The following is a 10,584-nucleotide window of genomic DNA, read 5'->3' as shown; positions in this document are numbered from 1 at the left end:
CCTTTTGTTATTAATACTGTTGTTAATGTTTTCAATCATCCGAAAGATACAAACTGATAATAAAAACTTATCCTTCAAACTTAATTTATTCACAGCAAACTGTAAAATTAACAAAAGCAATCAATACACATACATTGTAAAATAAATGCTTAGTTCGGTATTCAGTAAGCTACAAATGAACAGAAATTCAAAGCATTCAAACCATCCCGGTTGTTAAACGAGGATGGTAAATCCCTTTCAAGATTGCAGCAAGCAGATTATTTGTGAACAAATAACACCTTTTGAAAGAAAAAAAGGCACACTGTAAACATGGTGAAAAATGACAATTAGGCAATATCAGCGGTGTTGCATGGTTGGCATTTGATTCTATCACACCAGAACATATGCAAGTACTGAAATACTTAAGACTTCAGCTAAACAAACAGAACAAGTGAAAAAAGCCAATCTCCTAAAACCTTCACATGTTTGCAAAATGTTCTGCACGATCTGTACCAACACAAATTTACAGAGTTTAACTGATACTACCATATTGTTCTTGTGTGAAGGGCTCAGAGAAGTTTCAAAACACGGCATTACATCGAAATGAAAGCTCCAAAGATCATGTGTCGGTGATGAATGTACATACATACCTCTTTCCCCAGAGCAAGAATATAAATCTCCTAGTCTTCGACCCCTTTAAAGTTTTACTGTCAAGGGTCTCATGACCCTCTAGGTGGAGTACTGTGTGTGGGAAGCTCTGCCCGTATATAATTAGTCTTATCACTAAGTAAAACCTTACCTAGAACTAGAAAATCTGCATGCAATTACCCAAAGGAAAAAGGCAAGCAACGTTTTAACATTAACATTTAACAGATTTGAACACACATGAGTATTGTCCAACAATAAAATAATGGTTCTGGGTTCTGAATTTGCATAAAATGTTGTTTTGTTTTGTTCGTTCATGGGCTGAAACTCCCATGGTTTTTACGTGTATGGCCGTTTTTACCCCGCATTTTAAGCAGCCATAAGCCGCTTTCGCGGGATGCATGTATGGTATTTTCGTGTTTCTATAACCCACCAAACTCTGACGTGGATTACAGGATCTATTCCGTGCGCACTTGGTCTTGTGTACACACAAAAAGGGATAAGGCACTAGCAGGTCTGCACATAAGTTGACCTGTGAGATCGGAAAAATCTCCACCCTTAACCAACCAGGCGCATCCAGGATTCGAACACACGACCTTCCACTTGGGAGGCCGGCATCTTATCCACTAGGCCATTGCCCCTGTCTGCATGAAATAATTTTGAACAATTAATTACTGGAGGTGAAAAACTTGCACTTGTTTTTGCTTCTTTGTTTTGTTTATTTCCAGTTATCTTGATTATAATCCTAAGGGATTGATAGAGCAAACGATCTACAGGTTCCAAACACAAATGAGACATTCTATCAGAGGGATGTGGTTTGGTAATGGCAGTCGGTGAAACGCCGAAACTGATTTCAATCGCTGAAATCTTTGATGTCATTTCGGCAGAATTGCCAAACTGTTTTACAGTAGGGGAAAGGTAAGGCCAAAGATTGCCTAAACCTTTTGAAAACTGTCGAAAACTTTTATTACCATCTTGGCAAATTTGCCAAAGATAACGCAGCCTCGCAACGTAACGTTCCTGCTGTTCAAATCAGCAGAAAGCAAAAACAGGGGTAAAAGTTTGACAAATATGAAACCATGTACATTTATACTCTGAAGATAAATTGTATCAGTACAGTTCAAAATCAAACATACAGTTACAGTCTCTGTACAAGTAAATGTTGCAGTTTAAAAGACAGTACAAAAACAATTCAATGGTAAACCAAAGAGCAAGTGTATACATATATACCCATCATGGCAAGAAGTGGCACAAAAAGTGTAAAAACAAAACCAAGCACAAGGCATACTGTAGCCAACAGTCATGTCTGACAAACCAGTACATGAGATTTATACTCTTAAAATAATTTTACACTTCAATACAAAGATGAGCATCAATTTCAGAAAGTGTTCACGCACAGAACACACAAACACTGAAATATATATATACATGTATGATAAACAATCATGAGCATTCCTTTCACAAATATTGCTCAAAGAAAAATTGAATACATTTTTTTTTTTAGCATGTATATCATGGGACAGACGGCTATTGATAAAAGAAAGCTTCTTTGTGCTCATTCCCAGGAACTCTCATGTAAAATTTCATAAAGATCGGTCCAGTAGTTTGGTCTGAATCGCTCTACACACACACACGCACAGACACACACAGACACACACAGACACAGACACACACATACACCACGACCCTCGTCTCGATTCCCCCTCTTTGTTAAAACATTTAGTCAAAACTTGACTAAATGTAAAAAGGCGGATAGTCTTAAAATGGAATCTGATCAAGTCCAAGGAAACAATTTTCTTAAGGGGGGGGGAGGAAATTAAAATCTGGAGGTATCAAATAGGGGGTTCCACTGTCTAAGTCCCTCAAACATGATGTATACATTTTCTCTTGGTTAGAGCCTGAGTTCAGAGAACTGAAGTTATTGTTATTGACTTTTTCTCTCTTGATTTATTATGACTGGCTATAGTGCATTGATTTCAGGATGGTTAGTTATTGTTTTATAATGTCCCTTCAACTGATATAGCTGGGACCATAGATGGCAATACTATATTTTTTTCGTGTGGGTGTGTGTGGCAAAACATAGCACCCTGGCACACATCACCTAGTCAACATGTATCAACAAATTAAGAAGTACATAATATCTGCACATGCAACACAGAAAAAGTATAATTACCATTACACAATATAAATTTTTTGACTTTTCTGCAAATAATACTTGTCAATATTTACATAAATTCATGAGCATACATATATATAATGTTACTCTGTAATTTACAATAAAAAAAAAGGGCATGCCACCTTTTTCCAAGATATCTTAACCTCCTGATTGCTATCGTTAACATGGTTCTCATGTACCTTCAGTTTTGCTGATCGTCATGCTCCTGTGGCTGGCGCTCATCATTTTCTTGTGGCTCACGCCCTTGATCTTGACCTTCCTGCTGACCTTGTAGGTGCACCCTGTTGATCCTTTGCAAGTCTTGTAGCTGCATGGACCCCAAGGTACTAAAGTCGCTGGAAGATGGCGGTGTTGCAGCTATAGCCTCGTGGTTCCTCAGGTGAATTGTGTTGCCGTTAGCAGCTGGGTTGGTGAGGGACGACAAGGCTGCTGCAGGGGGGTGGACCACTGAACCAGCACCAGCATATCCACCCGGTTGAAGAGGTGAACCGGGCTGATGGGAATAGGATGGAGATTGGCCAGCAATGTTAGCAGCATTTACTACTGAATGAATTTCACCTCCACTGCTTACAACTCCTGTTCCAGAATTCCAGCCGGCAGAACCACTATGGGACAGCGAGTTGCTTGGCGTGGAGGTGGTGACCTCTGTGGGACAGGGCAAGGTCACTTGCACAGGATAGCCCTGAGGCGTAGAGCTCACTCCTGTGGAATCTGACACTGTCACTTGCACGGGATAGCCCAGCCTCAAGTTATCAAGCTGCGTGGTTGGTGGTGCTGTTGGCAGGTCACCATTGTAAGCTCGGTACAGCTGTGGGTTTCTGTCCGACATGGTTGGGTTGCTGATGATAGGTGTAGGTCGTTGCTGTTCTGGGCGCTCCTGTTGCATCTCTAGGTTGCTCATGGCTGCTGATTCTGGCTGTGTGATGTAGGCAGGTGGTTGGTGTGTTTGTCCTTCAGTGTATGATGGGGGTCGCTGATGTTTGGTCTGACCTGCTATGACAAAACCAGGCATAGACTGTGGGCCTCGCAAGGAAAATGGTTGGTCCCCAGAGTCAGCAATACCCTGGTCTCTGTACTGCTGTTGCTGCAGGTACTGGGGCCAGGGATGCTGACTGTGTGCAGAAAGACCTGGGTAACCCAGCCTGCTGCTGTGGGGTTGTAGTGAAGTTCCTTGCAGCTCTGGCATTGCGTAGGGAGCTCCACTCATGAGAACGTTACCTTCAGAAGTCTGCTGTGCCCTTGGTGGTAGAGACAGCTGAGGGGACAACTGCTGGTTTGTGCCCTGTGATAATCCAGTGAAATGCTGGTTAGAAAACTGAGGAGGGGCACCAGGTTGCGAGTAACTGGAGAAACCCTGTGGGTTGAAGACTTGGGTGGCACCAGGTATCTGACCCTGACTTGCAGCTTGTTGATAAGGGGCTTGAGGAGCATGTGCTACCTGACCTGGATTTGTCAGCTGCTGGTTGAGGGTATTAGGAACTCCAGGCTGTAAAACTTGTGGGTGTGGCATGGAGGTACTTCCACCTGTTAGAGAAGCAGCTCCTCCACCTCTTCCTCCTCCATGAAAGTAGTGATGAGCTGGTCCTGAGGCTGGTGCAATATGGCCAGGATTGGGTGAAGAATAGTTTGTCATGGGTGCCTGTGACTGACTGGGATGGCTGCCTTGGGGATTGAAAGCAGGATCATTCATGGCGTGTGCTGGTGCATGTGTGAAGTATCCCCCCGGCTGACTGCCTTGGAAACTGGGCGTATGACTATTCATGGCATGAAGTGGTGCATGACTTATGTGTACTGCTAAGGGACTGTTTACCTGCTGAGAATGCTGGTGACCACAGTAGCATTGAGGCTGTGGGAGATGGTGAGCTACAGGGTGGTAGACATTAGGGCTGTGAAGGCACTGTTGGCAAGAAAGGTGTTGTGAGGTATACTGGCTGTGACAACACGTTGAGGCCTGGGAGCCAGGGATCGAGGACACGTTGCCTGGAGGCTGGGTCAGCTGTTGAACAGCCTGACCCCCAGGAAGAGCTCCATGCATGTGGAGGGGCAGGCCAAAGTGATTGGCAGCTTGAGCCACGCCTACTCCATTCTGACTGGCTCCTCGGCCACTGCCAGCCCTTTGGCGATTCAGAGCTGTGGCTGAGGACAGACTGTGGGCAGAATCACCGGAGCTGGATGTCTGTCTGTTCATTGACCTGAAACTGGAACCAGGACTGGTGCTGTCATTTTCCATGGGGAGGATCTCCAGCTCAAACTCTGTCAGTTCTCCAACATCTCCTTCCTCGGTTTTTACCACAAATCTCAGCGTCTCTAGTTTCATTTCGCAGTCATCCTGCAGTTCTTTTTCTTCCCCGTGTTTCAGTGACGTTTTCGCACCATTGAACACGATTCTGATGGGTTTCTTGTTGCTCTTGTTCTTGACGCACCACTTGGGGCCTTCCTCGGTTTGCACCCGGCAGCTCAGCTCTATGAAGGAGCGAGGCATGTGAATGTCATTCAGCAAGACGTCCACACCCTCCCCCCTCCCCATGCAAAGAGTCTGATTAGTCGCTTTGCGCACGCGCTGTTTTGGGAACTTGTCGATGAAGGCGGGTAGAGTGTCTGGGGGATAGTAGAGGGTGAGGAGGTGGGGGCGGGCTGCCGTCTGTTCATCTCTTGGTACTGTGCTCACTTCATCCAAGGATTCTGCTGTCTCCGCTTCCCTGTCCACTGAAAACGAACAGTTACAGAGTAGTTTAATTACTGGTTGGTCCATTCAGCCCCAAACCAGAAGATGCGAACACTATTGTAGTTGATTGATGCTGACTGTCCTAGTTTATAACACACACACACACACATTCTCACTCTCTCTCTCTTTCCCCCTCTCTCCACCCCTCTGACAGAGAAAGAGAGAAAGGGGGGCGGGTGGGAGAGACAGACAGACAAATAAAGAAGTCTGTCTCTCCCAATTTTTGGTCAGTCACTGATTTGGTGGTCGTTATAGACAGGTTTGACGGTTCTACACATGGGGGGGGGGGGGGGGGGGGTCAAAATACTCAGAATAATGATTTCATACTCCAAGGATCCCTGCCTTCGCATGTGAGTCCACATCATTTTTAACGCTTACTTCCACTACAGTGGAACCCCCCAATTTAAGACTCCCCCCTTTCTAAGACCATGTTTTCTCAGACTTGATGTTCATAGCCTCTGTAAATTTATCCCCATTTTAAGACTCCCTCCTTTTTAAGACCTGATTTTGTCAAATTGTTGGAGATCTTTAAAGGGAGGTTCCACCGTAGTACGTAGTACTCATCAGACCAAATCTAGAGCTGAGCTGACTTCTGTACCGAGTGAACACTTTTTGTGGTATTAATTTTGTACCCGACACGTATATCTATTTGCGATAAAAAAAAAAATTTAAAAAAAAAACATCCCTGCTGACAATAGCGTGTTTTGGAGATAGGAAATAAGTAGACGCAGAAAGTACCCCCGTCCGGCTTCCCTCTCTCCCCCATCCCCACCCAGCCTCATCTCAGAATGCGTTTGCATGAGAAAAATCGATCTCAGTGACTTAGTGTAGAAAATCCCCAACAGTGCGACTTAATTTCTCGTAAGTAAATAAATAAACATGCAGTTGTGTTTCAGTCGAATATTTCCGGAAATTTGCTATTACTTCGTGTTTGCGCATTCCCGATAATCTTGACGGGGCGTGGGGTTGGTGAAAACCACCGTTAGTCAGCGCAGGGACCTAGTCAGCGTCATAATGTTTTCGTTTGTTTTCTCTCTCTCTCTGCCCCCCCCCCCCCCCCTCTCTCTCTCTCTCTCCATCTTTTCTTTCGCAGTAAAATTCCGAGTCATTCTGAGCGCTCTCTCTCTCTCTTACTCTCTTTTAATGTCTGTCTGTTCCTCTCTCCCCTCTATCTCTTTCCCTCTCCTTTTGTAATAAAGTTCTCTCTCTCTCTCTCTCTCTCTCTCTCTCTCTCTCTCTCTCTCTCTCTCCTTCAAGCATAATCTGGCCTGCCCGAAGCCACGCATTGACATATTTAAAACCGTGCTAGTCTTTCATACTCGGGAGCCTATGTCTGGGACTCCCTACCTACATGCTTAAAATCGATCAGTAACCTTAAAACATTCAAAACACATCTGCAAAAATACATTCAAACATCACTTTAATGTGATGTGCCTGGTTGCTCAAACGTATTTATGCCTTCTATCCTTCTGAAATGTGCATGTGTGTGTCTTGCGTCAACTTGGTGTGTGTTCTAATAATGTATGGTTGTATTGCCCGTATTGTGATATCTGTATACTGTATATCACATGTCTGTAAGGCCTAAAAAAAAAATAGGTGTGGTTACGGTAACCCGACCTACCCTATTTTTTGGGGCCGACCCTATAACTTTTTATTGAGTCACTTGAGAAAAAGTGACTCTATGTAATCGGTCAGTGTTAGTCTGTCCGGCCGGCCGTCCGGCCGTCCGTCCGTAGACACCACCTTAACGTTGGACTTTTCTCGGAAACTATCAAAGCGATCGGGCTCATATTTTGTTTAGTCGTGACCTCCAATGACCTCTACACTTTAACGATAGTTTCGTTGACCTTTGACCTTTTTCAAGGTCACAGGTCAGCGTCAAAGGAAAAATTAGACATTTTATATCTTTTCTCGGAAACTATCAAAGCGATCGGGCTCATATTTTGTTTAGTCGTGACCTCCAATGACCTCTACACTTTAACGATGGTTTCGTTGACCTTTGACCTTTTTCAAGGTCACAGGTCAGCGTCAAAGGAAAAATTAGACATTTTATATCTTTGACAAAGTTCATCGGATGTGATTGAAACTTTGTAGGATTATTCTTTACATCAAAGTATTTACATCTGTAGCCTTTTACGAACGTTATCAGAAAAACAAGGGAGATAACTAGCCTTTTCTGTTCGGCAACACACAACTTAACGTTGGGCTTTTCTCGGAAACTATAAAAGTGACCGGGCTCAAATTTTATGTGAACGTGACTCATTGTGTTGTGAATAGCAATTTCTTCCTGTCCATCTGATGCCTCATATAATATTCAGAACTGCGAAAGTGACTCGATCGAGCGTTTGCTCTTCTTGTTACATTTGTCAAAAAAATACCAAAAAAACCAATTTAACGAGTGCAGAAAACGCAATGAAAGCGAAAGCGCCCGAGTCGCACACTTATTTCCCTGTCAAGTAGGTTTAATTTGTACACATTAGAAAAAAAAGTTTTAAAAAAAAAGTGATTGCCTACCTTCCTACCCTATTTTTTTTGGCTATGTTACCGTAACCACACCTATTATTTTTTTTGGCCTAAAGAATGATCTTATTCTTATATTACTATTATTGCGTGTGTCTGCGTTTCATCATAAAAAGTTTGTTCCTATGTATTCCCATTTCGATTATAACCATTTTGTTTGCTTAGATCAGGACTAGCTGTAAGAAAGGTCATACGGACCTAATGCTATCTTTCCTGTAATAAAGTTCAAAGTTCAAATCTCTCTCTCTCTCTCTCTCTCTCTCTCTCTCTCTCTCTCTCTCTCTCTCTCTCTCTCTCTCTCTCTGTAGCATTTGACCACATACCTGTATGTTGCTCAGGGTCCATAGCCCTAGTCCGTCGTGGATAACGCCCTGCAAGTCAACAAAATATAATGAGTCATAAGTAAAAACAATACTGAAAAGATTGGACAAGTCATTTGTTCAATGTCATCCTGACCTAACCCTAACAATCACACGTGACTCGGTGGACGATGTTTTAGACGTATACATACATACATGTACATTGTTATTAAAAGAAACTGGATGATATGTCATCATACTTTCATTTCAATCCAAGTACAGACAGGCAGACAGACAGAGAAAAAGAGTACTGAGAAGAGAGACATACTGCTGGCACAGTGAGAGAGAGAGTTCAAACTCCAACACCCATAATAAAATAAAATAATTACAATTTGTCGTTTTCTTTACATCTCATTACTTCATCATGTCTCTTCTGTACTGTTTATTAAAATTCGCACTTATACTACCACCAAACACGGGAAACAACAAGCGATGAATGGCCAAGGTATTTGTCACTAATTCACGCACCTGTGCCGTGTCAGTTTCGAGGGGGGGGGGAGGGGGGGCACAACCACAGCACCACACACTACTTTTTTGTTTGCTTGTATAAAGCGCGCGTGTAGAACACAAATAGACTCCTTACCGACGTGGAAGGGTGAAGCAAAGTGATTGGCAAAAGGGTACACTTCCATTGTTTCTTCTAGTTCTGTTTATTCCTCCTGGTTTTCTTCAGTTCTTGTTGTTGGAAGAAATGTATCGTTTCGTTTTCACAGAAACTGAAAGAAAGGCACAATTTGCCCAGAAAGGGTTTCTAGCTGTCACAGTTCCTATTGTTGTGATCACGGACACCTACTAACACCTACCGACAGTGTCTAAATGAAACTGACAATCTTGTCTGACTGCAACTGACACTATATATGTTACAGGCAAGTTGGGAAACCAGGCATTTCCGGAAATGACTACCGAAAAGTAGTCATTTACGGAAATGACTGATTCACTCGGTCATTTCAGGAAATGCCTAAAGTTTAGCTGGATATTTTAGTCATTTCCAGTAATGACTGAAATTAGCTGTTAGGCATTTCCAGAAATGCCTGACACACAAACTCTTGATCAATCGAAACGCACGCACGCACGTGTACAATAAGAATGAAAAGGGTTATAAATATGTACCAGATTTTAATGTTATTATCTGTCAGATTAAAAGGTAGATAAAAGAATAATAACAAAATGAAATACTAAAATACACACATTTTCATGTAGATTTGAGTGTTAATTACTCTTCTGTTCATTTGTTTTTGCATGCCAGGCTTTAGTGGCATAATGCTTTACGTTCAGAGCATTTGCACTGTGCACTTTAGGAATGGAAATGGTTATAAATATGTGCAAGAATTTAAAATGTAGATAAAATGTAGAGCAATGAATAAAACACACACACACCAACACACACACACACACACACACACACACACATACACCAACACACACACACACACACACACACACACACATACACACATAGTTTGAGTACCAGGCATTCTTCTGTTCATTTGTTTTTGCATGTCAGGCTTTGGTGGCAACGACTGTTGCAGAGTACTTTACGTTTGAAGCATTTACACCTATTTGTTTGACACTTTTTCCCCCCAGAGCAGTTGCATTTGGTAAAGCCCTGTCCTCCACTCAAGGAATTTTGAACAACTGCCTCGCGGACACTGACCTGTTTGTCACATTTTACATCTTGCTCTGTCAAGAGTTTCTGTGCGCAGAGTTCAAATTCATTTCTAGTGAAAGATCCTTTCAGTACCCCGCTTCTTGTTGCAATTTTATACAGGTCGTTTTCAGTCTTGTGCAGAATAATTCCCAGAATGTTTCTGGGATCTCCTCGACCCCTGTCGACCAGGGGAACGGGCACTGCCACGTTGTCTCCAGGTTGTCCCGGGCATAGCTCTATTCTGCTACGCTTTATCATTCGCTCTGCCTGCCCCTTCTGGCATTCTCGGCTGGCCTCCCGTTGACGATTGATACTTAGTTGCCGTTTGTTGAGCAAGCGAAGTTCATTATTTTCAGTATGCAGGACTCCTTCGCCACCATTTGATAGTTCCTGTAGAATGGCAGTGGCAGTGGCATCAGTCATTGACGGTTCACCTTGGACTGTTTCGACGACTCCTTCCCCACCATTTGATAGTTCATGTAGAATGGCAGTGGCAGTGGCATCAGTCATTGACGGTTCACATTGGACTGTT

General features: G+C 43.1%; 3 protein-coding genes across 3 annotated transcripts in view; all 3 read right to left on the bottom strand.

The window, feature by feature from the left end:
- LOC138974345 (uncharacterized) overlaps positions 1-10,584 on the bottom strand; it is a 436,114-nt gene that overhangs the window by 72,719 nt on the left and 352,811 nt on the right. The window lies entirely within an intron of this gene.
- LOC138974238 (uncharacterized) lies at positions 68-9,257 on the bottom strand. The gene is made up of 3 exons (XM_070346967.1): positions 8,988-9,257; positions 8,369-8,416; positions 68-5,506 (listed from the first exon to the last, which is right to left on the bottom strand). Exons 1-3 carry the CDS (start codon positions 9,034-9,036, stop codon positions 2,982-2,984), a joined length of 2,622 nt encoding a protein of 873 aa, XP_070203068.1. The 5' UTR covers positions 9,037-9,257; the 3' UTR covers positions 68-2,981.
- Positions 9,256-10,584, bottom strand: part of LOC138974249 (KRAB-A domain-containing protein 2-like) — a 4,445-nt gene continuing 3,116 nt past the window's right edge. Inside the window, exon 2 of the mRNA XM_070346976.1 lies at positions 9,256-10,584. This exon is cut by the window's right edge and continues 1,104 nt beyond it. Coding sequence (XP_070203077.1) covers positions 9,888-10,584 — 697 coding nt within the window. The 3' untranslated portion in view covers positions 9,256-9,887.

The sequence above is a fragment of the Littorina saxatilis genome, linkage group LG1, assembly GCF_037325665.1.
Source record: "Littorina saxatilis isolate snail1 linkage group LG1, US_GU_Lsax_2.0, whole genome shotgun sequence".
Lineage (NCBI taxonomy): Eukaryota > Metazoa > Mollusca > Gastropoda > Littorinimorpha > Littorinidae > Littorina > Littorina saxatilis.
This window is presented reverse-complemented; position numbering and strand designations above follow the sequence as displayed.

Coding starts and splice junctions, on each gene's coding strand:
- LOC138974238 (XM_070346967.1), bottom strand. CDS start 9,036: ATGGAAGTGTACCCTTTTGCCAATCACTTTGCTTCACCCTTCCACGTC. Junction 8,417..8,987: donor TGCTTCACCCTTCCACGTCG/GTAAGGAGTCTA, acceptor GTTGACTTGCAG/GGCGTTATCCACGACGGACT. Junction 5,507..8,368: donor GGACCCTGAGCAACATACAG/GTATGTGGTCAA, acceptor GTTCGTTTTCAG/TGGACAGGGAAGCGGAGACA.